The 18,118-nt window shown below is 43.9% G+C and overlaps 2 protein-coding genes across 4 annotated transcripts; one reads left to right on the top strand and one right to left on the bottom strand.

Annotated features, from left to right (window-relative positions):
* Positions 1 to 1,965: 1,965 nt before the first annotated feature.
* On the top strand, positions 1,966 to 7,259 carry LYSET (lysosomal enzyme trafficking factor). Of its 2 annotated transcripts, none has more exons than XM_055304400.1 (2): positions 1,966 to 2,034; positions 2,952 to 7,259. In XM_055304400.1, the coding sequence occupies exon 2, from the start codon at positions 2,968 to 2,970 to the stop codon at positions 3,361 to 3,363; it is 396 nt and encodes a 131-aa protein (XP_055160375.1). In that variant the 5' UTR covers positions 1,966 to 2,034; positions 2,952 to 2,967; the 3' UTR covers positions 3,364 to 7,259. The 2 variants fall into 2 exon arrangements, with proteins under 2 accessions (XP_055160375.1, XP_055160376.1); XM_055304401.1 differs by lacking the exon at positions 1,966 to 2,034 and adding an exon at positions 2,204 to 2,492.
* A 7,601-nt stretch (positions 7,260 to 14,860) lies between these two features.
* GON7 (GON7 subunit of KEOPS complex) lies at positions 14,861 to 18,082 on the bottom strand. 2 transcript variants are annotated; one of them, XR_008661672.1, is made up of 2 exons: positions 17,799 to 17,956; positions 14,861 to 15,132 (listed from the first exon to the last, which is right to left on the bottom strand). XR_008661672.1 is itself a non-coding variant. In XM_055304139.1 (2 exons), the coding sequence occupies exons 1-2, from the start codon at positions 18,019 to 18,021 to the stop codon at positions 15,038 to 15,040; spliced, it is 303 nt and encodes a 100-aa protein (XP_055160114.1). In that variant the 5' UTR covers positions 18,022 to 18,082; the 3' UTR covers positions 14,861 to 15,037. The 2 variants fall into 2 exon arrangements, 1 of the variants encoding a protein (XP_055160114.1); XM_055304139.1 differs by having other exon boundaries at positions 17,814 to 18,082.
* Positions 18,083 to 18,118: the final 36 nt, after the last annotated feature.

Here is an 18,118-nt window from a genome sequence, read left to right as displayed (position 1 = left end):
CCATCTATGATACATCATCACATCCAACACGCTATGGTTGCACCTGTTATCACATAAGCTGACATCTCTCAGAGCATCATACATATGTAGTGACATACCCTCTGGACAATTTTGTATGATAAATTCACAGATGTAAATTTAAATACATAAATACTAGTGCAGAACTACATCCTTCCTAGTCTGTGACACATTTGGGAAACATTAAATAGGCACAGAAATGACAAAGGAGGGCAGCCCGGGTGGTTCAGTGGTTTGGTGCCACCTTCAGCACAGGGCATGATCCCGGAGATCCGGGATAGAGTCCCAACTAGGGCTCCCTGCAGGGAGCCTGCTTCTTCCTCTGCCTATGTCTCTGCCTCTCTCTCTCTCTGTGTCTCTCATGAATAAATAAATAATCTTTAAAAAAAGAAATGACAAAGGATTTAGACAGGGAATGAATTCCTCAGCAGCAAAAGGAAGGGACTGATTAGTATCTATCATTAAGTACACTGACTGTTCTACCTTCATGCTCTGCTTGCTGCCAGCTACCCCTTCCTGGTTGCCTAAGATTCAGGACAAATGCCCTTCTAATACTGCCTGAAAAAGGGCCTCCTCCTCCTCCTCAGCTGCTTCTTCATCCTTTGTCAGTAAGCCAGGGGCTGGGCCGGCCTGTGACAGAGCAAGCTTCCTGCGAAGGGTTCCGTGGATGGCTGCAGCCAGGAACTGGTCTAGGTGGGCCTGATTCACAACATCTTTCTCAATTGCTCCTCTCTCTACCAGTTTCTGTAATAAAGGCTCCAATCTTAGCAGGTAAGCAGACAATTTATCTTCATCTCTCTGATGAGTGGTCAGATACTTGATCTGCAATTCCCTAGGATTATCAATAACCCCAAACATCTGCTCAAGAGCCTGCAGGCATTAAGCAACTGTAAGGAAAGGACTGTTTATCTTGAGGAAACGAATAACATCAAATGCTGGGCCTCTGAGGCTCTCTAGCCATGGCCTTCTTTTCTCTGCATCTGACACCTGCCATGTCTTCGTCATCTGAGTAGTATGAAGAAACAGCCGGGATTCGAATTCGTCTTCTCCTGGTTCTGGAGGCTCACTGCCTGAGAACACTCCCGGCTTTTTGTACAGGCTGAAGGGCTCCCTCTAATGCTTGTGTCAACATAGGGGTCTGTATTTCTGGGATCATGTTCTGGCCTAGGTCAAAAGGGTCGTTTCCATATCCAAGAGCTCTCTCTGGTCAACTCAACGTTGTGCCCTCTCCCTCTAAGAATTCACTTAATCTGCTTAAAAACTCATTATCCAGGTCTGGCGGCTTAAAGATCACTCTCCAGACACCCCCTCTTCCGGGTACCTCCTTAGGGACCAGAGAACGAGTAGTCTCTCCTCGGTCAGCCCGACCAAGGCTACGTTCCTGTTCTCGTCCCGCAGAGCCTCCTCGCTTTCCGCCACGGCACAGGTCGGGGTGGGGAGGGGGATGCCCTCCGAGGGCGCACATCCGTCCCCCCGCGCCAGTCCTCAGCCTCGCGTCACGGTGCCCCAAGCAGCGGATGTCGAGTCTAATCCGGCCGGGGCACAGGTGGCGCCGCACTCCACGCCGTGTCTCCGCGGCAGCCCCCAGGTGAGGCCCGGGCCGGAGGCCTGCGAGCACCAAGCAGTCGGGTCAGCGGCGGGGGCCGGTGACCCCGGCCCCGCCAGGCCCCCCCGGAGGGCGACCTCCCGGCCGTCTCACCCTCGGCCGTGCAGTCGTCCGCGCCCGCGCCCCTCGCCGGCGCAGCGGGGGGCCGGCCTCCCCGCACTCGGAGGGCGACCGGGGGGACGGCGGCCCGCGGCGAGGCGCCGGGCGAGGACTCGGAGCCGGACCGAGCAGCTCCGGGGAAGACGCCCGCGGCCCCCGCCCCCGTCCCCACCTGAGCCGGCCGAGCGCGCGCGCCGGGAGGCGACCCGGCGTCACGACGGGCGGAGCGCGCGCGCTTCCGGCCCGAGCCGGAAGTCCCGACTGTGGCAGCTTCCGGGACGGCGGGCGGGCGGGCCAAACGGGACGGGAAGGTGAGATCCGGGAGCTGCCGGTCTCTGCAGGCTCGGTGGGTGGCCGCTGCCCGGCCCCGGGCTCCCGGCGCTGCGAGGCGGAGAGGCCCGGGCCCGGCGCCGCCCGCGCGCCTCTGGTCGCGGCCGCCGGCGCTGCGGCGCGGCGGGGGGCGGGGCCGGCTGCCGGGGAGGCCCGCGGGGGGGCTGGGGAGCCTCCGGGCCCGGCCCGCTGACACGGCTGGGGCTCCGGCCGCCGCCACAGGGGCCGGGCCGCCGCGTGACTGGCGCGGTCACGCTGTGCTTAATCACAATTAGCTCGTGCTCCGGGCCGGCCGGCCGCGCTCCCGTGTCTCCCAGCCGGTGACCCCGGGGATTTCTCTTAGGGTGGCTTTCTCTGAAATGCCAAAACCACCCGATTATTCAGAACTGAGTGACTCTTTAACGCTTGCCGTGGGGACAGGAAGATTTTCGGGACCACTGTAAGTGTTTAAGAGTTGCGGTCTTACCGTGGGGGCTCCGACTTTGGTTTGACTTGCCGCATCGAGCGTTCACGTCCAGAACAGGACTGTTCAGTCAGAAACTACTGGGACTGTAGGAGCGAAGTCTTCCTGAGGAAACCAGTTTAGTTTAGTTCCAGTTCCTCACGGGAAGGTGTGCTGGACCTGGTTCAGCCGGATGTTCGGTGATTGGTCTATTCTGTGGGATTCACATAAAAAGCACTGTCCATATATATATATATGTATATGTATACATATATACTGAAACTTCACCTTTTCATAGCTATTACCTAAAACAAGCTGTGAGTTGTTTACATTTCTTAGTAAAGGTCGATTTAGTTATTTCCCGGCTTAAATGCATTAATGGGGAATAGTTGCCCTGACACCATTTACTACACCCTAACTTTTTTTTGTTTGTTTGTTTGTTTTCTTAATGTGAAGGCACAGAGCATGGAGAATGATGAACTTCCGCCAGAGGATGGGATGGATTGGAGTGGGATTGTATTTGTTAGCAAGCGCAGGAGCGTTTTACTATGTTTTTGAAATCAATGAGACTTACAACAGGCTGGCCTTGGAACACATTCAGCAGCACCCGGAGGAGCCCCTTGAAGGAACCACATGGACACACTCCTTGAAAGCTCGCTTACTCTCCCTGCCTTTTTGGTTTTGGACAGTTATTTTTCTGATACCTTACTTACAAATGTTTTTGTTCCTTTATTCTTGTACGAGAGCTGACCCCAAAACAGTGGGCTACTGTATTATCCCCATATGCTTGGCAGTTATTTGCAATCGCCACCAGGCATTTGTCAAGGCTTCTAATCAGATCAGCAGACTACAACTGATTGACACGTAAAATCAGTCACCATTTTTTCATTACAGTTAAAAAACTGCCAGTACCATATGGAGCCCGATCACAAGACTGCAGTTTCTTTGCAGACCTCAGGAAGTTGTGGTGGGACAGCGGCTTTCTAAAAAGTGTGACTAGGGGGCTGTCTTTATCTGAATAATAATGAATTTTTAAGTGAAGCCCGAGATACAGTACTACAAAATCATGTTGATGACTTCAGATTTTGGAAGTAAAATCGTGTCTGTTATTTGCATTCTTTAGAAACTTGAATAAGTACCTGAACTCCTATTTTTATTCTACTGTGCAACATAGTGATGATTCAGAAATTTTTCCTATGGGGAAAAATGAATATGAACATTTCCATTGTGCTTAATGTAAAAAGGTCCAAACATGGTCATAAAATTTAAATTTTATACAATTACTTGGCTTGCTTTAAAATTCTTCAGGCTAAAACACCACTTCAACCTGTTGTAACTAGGCCAACTATTTATGCTTGCTTACTGTCAGTTTGTGAGAAATTGGTATAAAATTATTGAGGTGATGGCTGTCTTGATAAGCAAAGTTTGTGCTTCCTACTGGCACTATCAGCATTATTAATGCTACTAGTTTGATTACTTGGGAAGAAAGTAAATGTTTTTAAGTTGAGAAATCTTACACGGAGAAGATGGAAACGAGGTATTCAGTTAAAATATTTAGTCTGGTCCTTGTCAGATGTGTGACACTCCTCTAAAATATTACCAAGTCATCATCCTTCTGATTTTCTTTTCTGGCCTAAGGTCGTCTTCCGGTCTTCAGGCAACAGGTTAATTGCATAAAGATGTGATCATTGTACTTCTTCCTTTGCTTCTGTACTTACTACCTCATGTCTGGTACCAATACAATTAACTAAAACATGGAAATACCAGATTTTAGGATTTTTTTTTTTTCTGGGTGAGATCAAGATGTATTTTTTATACAGTTAATGTCATTAACACCAAGGAAATGTTTTACACTGATGGATTTTAATAATAATCATAACCTTTTTCGGTGCTTATTCTTTCGGGTCCTGTTCTAAGAGGTTTACATGAATGAACTCCTTTAATCCTCTCAACAACCCTAAGAAACAATTATTATCCAGATTTTATAGATAAGGACACTGAGGTAGAGAAGTTAAGTAACTTGCCTGTTAAGGTCACACACCTGGTGAGCAGCAGAGCCAGAGGTATGACCAGCCATCTGATGCCTTTGTTCCTAACCACTGAGCTGTAGTGCTTCTCACAAATGACATATTTCAGGATACTGTCTGCCTAGCCATGCCAAAGAATGGAAATGGCATTACTTAAAGGTTTTTCTCAATTCATAGGAGCTATTGAAAATTGAAGTGTTTTAACAACCTCAGCATTTAAGTGTGATTTGACTAGAATGGAAGGTTGAACATTTCACAGCAAGCTTTACTCGAAAGATGGAGCAGGTACCTTTGTAACTCAAAAGCAGCAAGATCAGGTCCTTCTCCAGGTAATCAATCTCACTTTCCCTTCACTTCTTCCAGAGGGCTAGAGACTGAAATGATCTATCTTTTGCTACAATACACTGAATCTCCAAAGTAGGCAGCAGTTTGAAATACCGTTTCTGTGAGGGTCAGATAACCAAATCACTTGCATCTTTTGAGTACTTAACTAGTAGTATGCACTGTGTTCTAAGTGATTTACATTTTTCAAAACAGGCCTGTGGGGAGGTTTGTGCTGCTGCTAGTGCCATTTTACAGAAGAGGAAGCACAGGAATTAGTAGCTTGCCTGTAGTCACACAACAGGGATATGGAAGAGCCAGGATTTGAACCCATGTCTGGCTTCAGATCTCTAGCTCTATCACTCCATTATACTGCTTCTCAGGAAAAAAAAAAAAAAAAAAGGATAATTTGAGGAAAATCACTGAGCAGTTTTCTTGCTTGATTTGATTACTCTTGAGGCAGTGGTATTTTAAAAATGATTTAAGAGAATTATTTCAGTTTTTTCGTTTCATAAATGCTTGATATAATGCAAGGTTGTTGAGTTTGTCATTTGTCTTATAAAGTAGTAATTCCTTTTTATTGAAGTGGACTTTTATACTTCAAATTCTAGCATTTTGAGATTTGCTAAGTAAGTGCTTGGTCCATTTCTAGTTTTCAAGACCAGACTGCTTTGGTAGTAAAAATATTAAAATAGGGGCTTCTGGGTGGCTCAGTCAGTTAAGCATCTGCTTTGGCTCAGGTCATGATCCCAGGGTCCAGGGATGAAGCAGGCAGAGCAGGGAGCCTGCTTCTCACTCTCTACCACTTGTGTTCTCTTTCTCAAATAAATATATATATATATTTTTTATGATAGTCTCACACACACACACACACAGAGGCAGAGACACAGGGCAGAGGGAGAAGCAGGCTCCATGCACCGGGAGCCCGATGTGGGATTCGATCCGGGTCTCCAGGATCGCGCCCTGGGCCAAAGGCAGGCGCTAAACCGCTGCGCCACCCAGGGATCCCATAAATAAATTCTTTAAAAAAGAAGTAGAGTGGGAGTAATTCAGCATTTCCAAATAAAATTATTAGGTTTCAGATTGCAGGGTTAATCTAGCTCTGTTAGAATGAGGGGAGATTAAGCTGGTGGAGAGGAGACCCGTGTATTATGTCAGATTATTTATTTCAAATGCACATCATAGTACAATAAGCAGTGAGTACAGGATTAGATAAATGGCAAATACAGGAAATTCTTCAGGGATTTCAGGGAAAGGACAAGCATCCTAGTACCCATACTAGTCAATAATATCTGCTTCTAGAAATGAGAAAAATAATCACGTACCCTAGTTGCTTAATAAGTCACCTTACTTGCAACCACATCTGAAATAAAGCCTGTTGTGTTTTTCATGGAAAATGCCCAGGATTGAGTCCTGCATTAGGCTCCCTGTGGGGAGGCTGCCTCTCCCTCTGCCTATGTCTCTGTCTCTCTGTGTCTCTCATGAATAAATAAATGAAATCTTAAAAAAAAAAATGCGAGGATAGAGAATAGGCAACTAAATTGGAGAAACATCTAATTCATGGAGTCACAATGTAACTTCTAGTTTTAAAGATGCCACCGTTTTTTTAAAAATTTTTTTTGGGGAGTGGCACAGGAGAGGGAGAGACCTCAAGCTGATGCCACAATGAGCCCAACATGGGGCCTGATCTCATGACCCTGAGATCATGACCTGAGCCAAAATCAAGAGTTGGACATTTAACCGACTGGTAGCATCTAAGGGTGCCACCTTAAGGTGGCCTGGGTAGCACCCTTAGATGCTACCAGATTTAAAGTAAAAAAATAAGATTTCCTAAGTTTAGAATTTTTGATTCTATTTCAAAGCTTTTATAATTAATAAACTTTTCTTTGGGGAATCATCAGATAAAGCACTCCTATGAGAGTAATTGCACACATACAATAATCAAACTGGTATGTCTGTTCACAATGGGAAGTGTTATAGTCTTTATTATCTAGTGTTGATTTCCTTCTTGATGGACTTAATAATCTCAATCTCCAAAACACTGTTAGAAAGCTTACTACGATACCGCATGATTCACTTTTGGATCAAGCATGTGCCATCACTTTATAAATTCTCCAACATATTTGTAAAGTTCCATCAAGTTCTGGACCATGATTGGGAATCCTGCATTAGTATTTTTATTTTGGTCTAAGACAGTGCATAGGTCTTGAACTAGAGCTGTATCATAGAATCATCCAAATGAAAAACAAAGCAAAACTCCTCACATAATGCCAAGGTCCCTTCCCAATTTTATCAATCTCTGGGAGGGGAGAAGAGGCCAATTGTGTTTTTAGAGCTCTTCACATGATTGCTTTGGAATCATTGGTTGAGAATCACTGGGCCATGGATTTTTATGTACCATAAAGATTGAACTGTTTGTCATCTCAGCTGTGTTTGTCTTTGGATCAGCTTCAACAAATATTTTGCAGCAAGCTCACCCAGCTATTTGAATTGCAAATCTTTAGAGAGATGTCTGTCTGTATGTTTGTTTGTTTGTTTGTTTTTGAGGCTTAAATAGACTTTATTGTTACAAGCAGGGCCCTACAGAGTGGGACCTTATAAAGTGATATATGTGGTCCCAGGATATCACTATGGAGAAATAAAGATGTCGTGATTGTAGAAGAGGTCACTGTAATTGAAGGCCATGATCCTAGGAGGCCAGCTAAGAATTCAGCAGGTATGATCAGGACAAAGCATGGTCAAGTCACAGGGTGAAGGAGAGGACAATCCCCTTCACTCCTGCTTCCTGTAGCTCTCCAAATGTGACAAGACCCAGCCCCATGGCAGGAGAAAACAAAGCAAGAGGTGAGTCCTCTGGTGATAGTCATGGTCCTGAGCTGTTCCTAGGGCAGCGTGGGATGATCTGGAGCACCGGGAGCTCCATGCTGGGCCTGTTGGGCCCTCTAGTCTAGGAGCAGTGTCAGCGTGGACATGACCATACAGACAGCTAGCTGCCTGCCAGAGCCCAAGGTCAAGGAAAAGTGTGTTTTCTAGTTCTAGTTCCTCTCCTACAGATGATCTTTTTTTTTTTTTTTTCCTACAGATGATCTTGAACATACTTCTATCAGGCTTTTTCCTTTCACTCTACCAAAACTGCTCTCTTGTCAAGAGGTCCCTGGTCACTTGCACCCAACTAAACCCAGTGGTCAAGGCTCAGTAGCCTCATTAGCCGTTTTTGATACCCTCCTTGAGACAGTTTCCTCAGTTGGTTTCCAGACCAGTACTCCCCAGTAGGGCTTTAGGGATGATGGAAATGTTTGATATCTATCTGTACTGTCCAAATCAGTAGCCACTAGCTACATGAAATGAGCCCTTGAGATGTGGCTAGTGTGACTAAGGAACTGAATTTTAATTTTTAATTGGTTCAAATAGTCACATGCGGTTAGCAGCTACCAGATGTTACCCCACTTCTAGACACTCTCCTGGTTTGCCTTCTTCCTCACTAGCTTTTCCTGTCTCCTTTGCTGGTTCCTCTCTGTGGGCTGTGCCCAGCTTGTGAATGTTGACATCCCCCAGTTCTCATTTCTATACCTACTCCCCTTGCTCATCCTATCCAGGTTCATGGCTTTAAGTGCCCACATTTATGTTACTACCTTGAGTCTCTCCTGAGCTCCAGACTTGGATATTCAACCACCTATTTGATATTTACTAAGATGTCTTGCCAGGAATCTGAGCTTTAACCTGTCCAAAACCAAGCTCCTCATCTCTCTACCCACCAAAATCTGATCAAGGCCCCTTTAAGCTCTATCAGACAAGTGGCAAGGGATTCTTTTAAAATGTTACTCCTCTCAAAAACCCTCCTATTTGCTTCCCTTCTGAGAATAAAAGGCAAAGTTAACATGGCTTACAAAGTCCTGAATAAGTGGCCCTCGACAATTTTCGTTTTCTACCACTTTCCATCCCTCACTCCACTCTAGCCATACTGATCTTCCTGCTGATTCTAGAACACTCCAGAAAAACCTGTTTCAGGACTTCTACACTGCACGGACCTTCTGTTTGAGTGCTCAGCCCTGGCCTGCTTGATCACATCTTCAGACCTTTGTTCAGTTGTCAAGTTTCACGAGGCTGCCTCTGACCAGCTATTTTAAATTATCCACCTTCCCTGTTTTTCTCCACAGCACTTACCGTCATGTGACACTTTACACATTTTGTCAGAATCTAAACTCCAGGATGCCTGGGTGGCTCAGCGGTTGAGTGTCTGCCTTCGACTCAGGGTGTGACCTCGGGGTCCCAGGATCGAGTCCCACACTGGGCTCCCCGCAGGGTGCCTGCTTTTCCCTCTACCTGTGTCTCTCATGAATAAATAAATAAAATCTTAAAAAAAAAAAAAGAATCTAAACTCCACGAGTGCAGCGATTTTGTCTATTCACTGTTGTACACCCCATGCCTAGGACAGTGCCTGGCACATAGGTGCTCATAATTAATTCTTCCATGAGTGATTCTTATTGCCACTGGATACTTGCTCTCCAGAGAGAATAAAGGTTAAAGATAACATTTTCTAAGTGCATAGTCTAATCTTTCACATGTTCAAGTTTAGTGGTTAAGCTTTCTCAGGTTTCAGTATGTAGTGATATATTCTGAGGCCAAGATTTAAAATGAGTCCATTTATTTTTGCCAATGGTTGTGATGTTGGTTGTCCTGGGATTTTCCTCATTCATGCAGAAAAATACATAAACCACATTCACAAACAAGTGGTGGTTACAGCCTTGAGCAATTCTCAAGTTACGATCTTTAAGATAAGTTTTCTAAACCCCTAACATATGCATCAAGTGTCATGCCAACCTCTTAGAGCTACAGCACACAACTGCAGTACTCTGGTGTTTAAGGCAATACCTTGGGCCTGTAAATCACTCATTTAAAGTGGTAACATGTTTTACAAGTTAGGGACACCTGAGTGGCTTCAGCAGTTGAGCATCTGCCTTTGGTTCGGGTCGTGAACCCGTGGTCGTGGGATCAAGTCCGCATTGGGCTCCCTGCATGGAGCCTGCTTCTCCTTCTGACTCCCTCTTTGTGTCTCTCATGAATAAATAAAATTTTAAAAAGAAGACAAGTCTTTCCAGCATAATTTTGAGTATTGGAGTAAATTTGTTTTTCTTTTTGCATTGGAGTAAATTTCTATTTAAAACTACCCCGGGGGATCCCTGGATGGCTCACTGGTTTAGCGCCTGCCTTTGGCCCAGGGCGCGATCCTGGAGTCCCGGGATCGAGTTCCGCATCGAACTTCTGGCATGGAGCCTGCTTATTCCTCTGCCTGTGTCTCTGCCTCTCTCTCTCTATGTCTATCATCAATCAATCCTTTAAAAAACCCACAAACATTAAAAAAATAAAATAAAAATAAAACTGTACCTCAATGGCCTTGCTGCTGGCCCAATGTGAGCTGCTACTTTCTAAAACAAATTTAAATAGGGAACCCCGGGTGGCGCAGCGGTTTAGCGCCTGCCTTTGGCCCAGGGCGCGATCCTGGAGACCCAGGATCGAATCCCACGTCGGGCTCCCGGTGCATGGAGCCTGCTTCTCCCTCTGCCTATGTCTCTGTGCCTCTCTCTCTGTGTGACTATCATAAATAAATAAAAAAAATTTAAATAGAGGCTTACATTCTAGCATTCACTGTTTTCTGGGCCATGTCTTTAAATAGGGCAATTCTGATCCTAAAGGTCACCTGAGAACTGGAATAGTTAGGGCAACACTGTTAAATTCATTTTATATTTTGAGAATAATGCACTGGGTAGAGGGCATTTTTTTCAAGGTGAAAGCTAGGCACATCAGTTTTAGAAACCCCTCCTCCCTTTTTTTAAACGTTAGCTCAGTTTCTTAATCTCCTTAGAGGTCATGTTCTCCCTTTTTGACAGAGTAGTAGTCATATGGGAAATGTGGATTTCTTTTAAAAGATTATTTGAGAGAGAGAGTATGCACACGCATAAGCCGGGGAGTGGGGGAGGGCAGAGGGAGAGGGAGAGAATTTCAAGCAGACTCTGCACTAAGCATGGAGCCCATGACCCTGAGATCATGGCCTGACCCAAAATCCAGGAGTCGGCCACTTAACCAAAGAGCCTCCCAGGCACCCCAGCTGTTTTTTGTGTTTTGGGTTTTTTTTTGGAGAGGGAGAGGAAAAGAGAGAATCCTAAGCAGGCTCCATGCCCAGCAAAGAGCCCAACCTGGGGCTCAATCTCATGACCTGAGCCAAAATCCAGTCAGATGCTTAATTGATTGAGCCATCCAGGCACTCCTGTTTTGATTTTTTAAGTCTAGATTAGCTAATTTTTGCCCTGAATTACTCACATGACAAATGTTTTAAACTATTCATTTGGCTGGTCTGCCCTTATTAAATGTAAAGCATGACTTTTTAAAATAAAAAATTGGGTCACTGGCCTGGCTCAGTCAGTAGAGCATGTGACTCTTGATCTCTGGGTCATGAGTTTGAGCCTCATGTTGAGTATACAGCTTAAAAAAAATGTTTAGATAGTTTCAGTAACTTTGCAGGAACAGTAACTTTTTCTGTATTTGTATAGAAAAATACAAAATATGCTTACTTTTTAAAAAGATTTTATTTATCCATGAGAGACACACAGAGAGAGGAAGAGACATAGGAAGAGGCAGAGGAAGAAGCAGGCTCCCTATGGGAAGCTGGATGCAGGATTTGATGCCACGACCCCGGGATCATGACCTGAGCCAAAGGCAGATGCCCAACCATTGAGTCACCCAGGTGCTTCCAAAATATGTTAAATGCAAAGAGAACAAGAGTGTTCTTGTTCTCTCTTTAAGAATATCCCCCCTCTTATTCTCAACCCAACTCTCTCTGCTCAGCAGCAGTCTGGCCATCCTTTTAGATACCACATATGTATCTATTCTCCAATAGTAGCATTCAACACACTAGTCTGTATCTTGCTAGTTTTCATTTAACATTATATTTTAGAGATTGGTCTCTAACACACAGAGCTATACTTTGGTCTTTTATAATGGCTGCACAAAATTATTGTATTAATCTTCTATTTTTATTTAATTAACTAGAGTCTTCTGTGAACGGACACTTAGGTTCTTTACAGTAGTAATACCTAGAATAAATGCTACAATGAATAGTGCTATATAGATCTGTGCACATATGTTCTGTTATCACTGGATAAATTTCTGTAAGTGAAATTGCTCAAAGAACAGTACATCTAACACTTTGACAGAAGTGTCAACTTGACTTTGAAAGAGCTTATACCAGATCACTCTCACCATCAGTACTACATAACCCTCAAGTCCTTTCCAGCTCAATATTGCATCAAAACTTTGGATCTTTCAGTCTGAAAAGTAAAAAGTGGTATTCATTTTATTGAAGTAGCATCTTTTTTCATTTAAAATCCATGTGTATTTTTCTTGTGATCTCCCTATCCCCTTCCTTTGTCCACTTCTATGGTCTGACTGATAAAAGGCAATAATTCTTAGTCATTTGTGCTGAAAATACAAAATACCTTTTCCCTCTCTTTTTAAAGATTTTTATTTATTTATTTCATGAGATGACACACACACACAGAGAGAGAGAGAGGCAGAGACACAGGCAGAGGGAGAAGCAAGCTGCATGCAGGGAGCCTGACGTGGGACTTGATCTCAGGTCTCCAGGATCATGCCCTGGGCTGACGGCAGCACTAAACCACTGAGCCACCCGGGCTGCCCCTTTTCCCTCTTTGTATTTCAACCTTATAGAATGTTCTGTTTTTCATTATGGTATAGTCAGTCATATTAACCAATCTCTTCTATTATCGTTTCTGGATTTAAAAAAAATCTCGCTTAGGAAACCTTCCTCACTCTGAGACTGTAAAAACTATTACTCCATTTTAATACTTTTGTGTTTTATTTTTTACATTAGAAATCTTGATTCTAGGGGCACCTGGGTGGCTCAAACATCTGCCTTTGGTTCAGGTCATGATCCCAGGGTCCTGGGGTGGAGCCCCTGCATCAGGTTCCTCACACAGTGGGGAGTCTGTTTCTCCCTCTCCCCCTCCTGCCTGCAACTCTCCCTGCTTGTGTTCTCAAATAAACAAAATCTTAAAAAAATACATATTATTTCTTAATGTAACCCAAAAGCACTTCAAGAAAAAACATTATGTTGCATATATCCATGTATTTCACACTCTACACTCCATGTCTCAAATTTTAAAAGATTACTTAACTAAGTCTAGTGTCAAGCTTATTTTTAGCTAGTATTGTGAGGCTGACTTTCCTTTACAAAAGTAAATTCAAAAGAAATTCAGATTAACTCTCCTGCTTACCTGTGGCTTATGTTTGTACCCTTAGAAGGCAGCAGATTAGAAAACCTGGCGAGGCATTTCTTCTATACTGGTCCTTCACACTGATATTTGTCACATATGTAGCTCACTTATGAAGAAGACAGTAATAGAGTTAGAATCAGTATTAAAATTAAGGAAAAGATCAAACCTATAACCCAGACCTTAAAGCACTGGACCACAAGCTCAAATATCTTGAAGTTTCTTCTTTATAAATATATTTACTAAACAAAGAAGGGAACAATATTCAGGAGCAAAGTTCAGCTATTACTTCAAAAATATGAACAATTTTTTTTTTAAGATTTTATTTATTCCCCAGGATCACGACCTGAGCCAAAGGCTGACGCTCAACCACTAAGCCACCCAGGTACCCCAAAATATGAACTATTTTAGGGGCACCTGGCTGACTTAGAAGATCATATGACTATTGATCTCAGGGCCATGAGTCTGAGCCCCACGTTGGGTGTGGAGTTTACTAAAAAAAAATAATAAACTTTTAAAAAAGAAAAAAATCTAAAAAAATATATATATGAACTATTTTAACAATGTTGGTAGATTTTTTTTAAGGATCGTATGAAGAAAACAATTATGTCAATAACTGAGTCAAAGTGCCAACATTAGAGACATTATCACAAACTAAACAAGGAAACTTCTATTTATAAAACTTTTCTAGTTGGTATTTTGATTACATAAGAGCACTTAGTGGAAGGCTGATGTAAAACAATACTTTAAAGATAAGAAAAGGTACCTAAGTTCAGTTTCCTCAATAGCATGTACTTTGTAAGCTATAGATTTCAGAATGTGTACCTGGGAAAGTACTATGGTAATCTTTTTTTTTTCTTTTGGTAATCTTTTAAAGGCTATGTGTACGACCCAGCTCTGCCAATGGTTAGCTCAAATTCAGGGCCAACATCTATTTCAAGATTTAATTCACCTCGGAAATGAATCATATAATCTGTAAGGTTACTTCCAGCTCTAAAATTCTGTAACTATTTGCATTTCCTTAGGTACATGCCACTTGATTTCTTTGCGATCTAAAAGAATCAGGAAACATGCACAGTAAATAATAAATGCCTTGGTCCCACTGACAAGCAGAAAAGGAAAACACATACGCATTTTAGAAATATATGTATTTTAAAGGATTCAATAGTACTTCAGTAAACAAAATCAAAGAATAGATACAGGATGAGAATATCTTAAGTTATAGTCAATATCGATGGTTTAAAGACTTATATTTGTGTTTATATACATAACATGCTTATATATATAACATGTTACAGCATAAAAGCACACCCAACTTTGTTCTCTTAAGGTAGAAGTTAAATACATATTGTTGAGTGATATTATCTCTGGGTGTCTGTTTATTGGTTTGAGTGTGGGTTCCAGGTTTCCTTGGGTCTCTCTCAAGGCCTCATTTCCTTCTTCAGTATTTCTCTCTCTTCCTGTTTTCCTTCTTCTTACACAAAACTGGCATTCTCAAATTTAATATCCAATTTTCACCACTTGCTCATGTCACATGGCTCTTTGAAATGTTACTAAGATCTGACAAGTACTTTTAATAACAAGCAGAAGCCAAAAGATCACACAATTCAGTAGCTATTTAAAAAGTAGAAAACAATAAAAATTCAGTTGCCAACTTAGAGGATTTTATACATCATTGAATGTTCTATTTTATTTCCATGGTCTGAAATTTCTCACTCAAGACGACAGATTAATTTCTAAACATTTATTTTATCTCTTTGCTGGAAAGAAACAATTTTTTCTTTGACAAACTGTCCTAGGGGAATAAAACAAATGCTTTTCCAAACCAGAGCACAAGTCTTTCCTAATGTCAGTGTGTGATAATTCAGATATAGTAGCAGTCTTTAAAATTTCATAAAAGCTACTGTTAAGATGGTGGTTTGGGCCGTTTTGCAGATGGTCCATCTGAGTTAGTTCTGTTATCAATGTTATTTTCATCTTCTGCATCATCTTCATCATCACCTTTTAAAATAAACATTTGTTGTATGACAATATGTTCAGTAGCTCAAAGAAACAGATTGCTAAAATGGTTGATAATGAGACCATTTCACTTTTAAGGATTAATAAAATCATACATACATCAGATTCAAAGTGTATGGATAAAAAGATTTCAAGAATTTTGGTGTTTAAAATCTTATGTATCGGGCAGCCGGGTGGCTCAGCAGTTTAGCGCCGCCTTCAGCCCAGGGTGTGACCCTGGAGACCTGGGATTGAGTCCCACGTCAGGCTCCCTGCGGGGAGCCTGCTTCTCCCGCTGCTTGTGTCTCTGCCTCTCTTTCTCTCTGTGTCTCTCATGAATAAATAAATTTTTAAAATAATAAATAAATAAATAAATAAATAAATAAATAATCTTATGTATCACTTTTTTTAGAGATGTAATTCACATACTACAAAATTCACTCTTTTAAAGTGTCCAATTTATTGATTTGTAGTATATTCCCTAGGTTCAGCAACTGTCACCACTATTTAATTCTGGAACATTTTTATCATCCTAGAAAGAAATCCCACATCCATTAACAATCACTTCCCATTTCCCTTGGCAACCTGTAATCTACTTTCTATCTTCAGAGATTTGTCTATTCTGGATATTTCATATACATGGAATCATAAGACATGTGGCCTTTTTGTCTGCCTTCCCTCACTCAACATGTTTTTGAGGCTCGTTGTATTGTTTATTGGCAGACACTCAGCCACTGAGCCATCCAGGTGCCCCCAACCTAAGTTTTATGAGGTCTTCATTTAATATACAAAAACATGTCCTCCAATACAAAGATACTACTGACCTGCCATTAATAGAATAGGTCATTTTTCTGATAAGTAATGATATTTCAAGAAATGGTTCTAGCTGGGGGCACCTGGGTGGCTCAGCTAGTTAACCATCTGCCTTTGGGTCAGGTCATGATCTCCGGGTCCTGGGATCAGGCCCTGCATCAGGCTCCCAGCTCTGCAGGGAGTCTACTTCTCTCTCTCCCTCTGCCTGCTTGTGCTCTCTCTCATTCCCTGTCAAAGAAATAATCTCTAAAAGAAAGAGAGAGAGAGACAGAGAGAGAAGAAGGAGGAGGAGGAGGAGGAGGGAGGGAGGGAGGGAGGGAGGGAGGGAGGGAGGGAGGAAGAAAAATGGTTCTAGCTACACTCATCCTATTCCAATAACATTTTCAACAGAGAGAAGTAATTCTGGAGCCAAGAAATAGGATTTCACTTTTTTTTTTTAAGATTTTATTTATTTATTCATGAGAGACACACACACAGAGAGAGAGAGAGAGAGAGAGAGAGAGAGAGAGAGAGGCAGAGACACAGGCAGAGGGAGAAGCAGGCTCCATGCAGGGGGAGTGTGGGACTCCGATGTCAGACTCGATCTGGAGTCTCCAGGATCACACCCTGGGCTGAAGGCAGCGCTAAACTGCTGAGCCACCAGGGCTGGCCAGGATTTCACTTTCAACCCATGTGGCAACACCCAATTAACAATTCATGGAACCAATGTAGAACTCAGTGTAATGGTCTGAGTTCACATTATCTGGAACTATCAAGATGTAAACAAGATGGAATGAAAAAGGAAAGTATAGTACAGTTTAAGACCCTCTTTAGAGGAGTTAAGTCCTGACTCCAATAATTAATTCTTAGGTTCTTCAGGTTGGGTCAGAAAATGTACCTACCTCTTTTTCTATTCACTTAACTTTCATATTTCTCCTTTCAAATTGTACTTTCTAAAATGTGATCTGGGGGGGGACACCCGGGTGGCTCAGCGGTTGAGTACCTGCCGTCGCTCAGGGCGTGATCCCAGGGTCCTGGGATCGAGTCCCGCATCGGGCTCCCTGCATGGAGCCTGCTTGTCCCTCTGCCTGTGTCTCTGCCTCTGTGTGTCTCTCATGAATAAATAAAGATAATCTCAAAAATAAAATAAAATGGGATATGGGAAACGAGACCCTGGGAGTTAGGAGGGGAGTTGATTCCTTCAACTGAAATCTTCAGAACCTACTGTGCGATGGTTGGCAGTCTAACTGGTCTGTAATTTCACCCCGGTAATAACGCTCGTTTTCATCCTTCAACACGCAGCTCAGAAGTCCTGCCGTCTCTGAAGCCTTCCTGGGTCCTCTTTTCAATAGTTGGAGGGCCCCGGGGTCATACTTCCAATCTGTAGTGAGTGTTCGCTTGTCTAACTCCCACCAGCCTGAGAGTTCCACAAAGAACTGCGTGGCATTCACCTCATTCTAACTCCAGAGCACAGCCCAGTGCCCGTGCCCGGCACAGAGGAGTAGGCATTTGGCACGTTTATTGTGATACAGATGGAAAGAGTCGTGAAAACGCTTAAGTAGGAGGAGACCAGATAATATGGCGGTTAAGTGCCAACGATTTTTTTTTCACTTTTTAAAAATTTTTATTTATTCATGAGAGACGCAGAGCGAGACAGGCTGAGGGAGAAGCACGCTCGGTGCAGGGAGCCCGACGTAGGCCTCGATCCCGGGTCTCCAGGGTCACGCCCTGGGCCGAAGGCGGCGCTAAACCGCTGAGCCACCCGCGCTGCCCTAGTGCCAACGACGTTTAGCTGGATTCCTCCTTCCCCGAGGCTCACTTTCCCCAGGCCGCCCCCTCCCCCGGGCCCCCTGCCCCGCCCCCCGCCGCTCCTGCACCTTCTCAGGGCTCACCGTCCACGGCCTCTTCCGCAGCCGCCGCCTCCCGGTCTTGCGCTTCCTGCTGTACCAAGGGGTCGAAAAGCTCGGCCACCAGCTCTCTCATCTGGGCCACGCCCGACAACAGGCCCTGGAAAGGGTCAGCGTCGGCCGGCGCCTCACAGGGCACCCGCAACAGCCGCTGCTGCCCATCCAGCCCGACGTACTCGCCCAGCAGCTCCATGACGACCGCAGAGCTTTCACAGCCAGCGACCGAGACGCGCCACCCGGAAGCGGAAAGCGGCGCGCGGCGTGCGCAGGCGCGCAGGCCGGAGGGGGGG

This window comes from Nyctereutes procyonoides, unplaced genomic scaffold, assembly GCF_905146905.1.
Source record: "Nyctereutes procyonoides isolate TBG_1078 unplaced genomic scaffold, NYPRO_anot_genome, whole genome shotgun sequence".
NCBI classification, from domain to species: Eukaryota; Metazoa; Chordata; class Mammalia; order Carnivora; family Canidae; genus Nyctereutes; species Nyctereutes procyonoides.
Note: the sequence above shows the minus strand (reverse complement) of the source record. Positions and strands in the feature narration are given on the sequence as shown.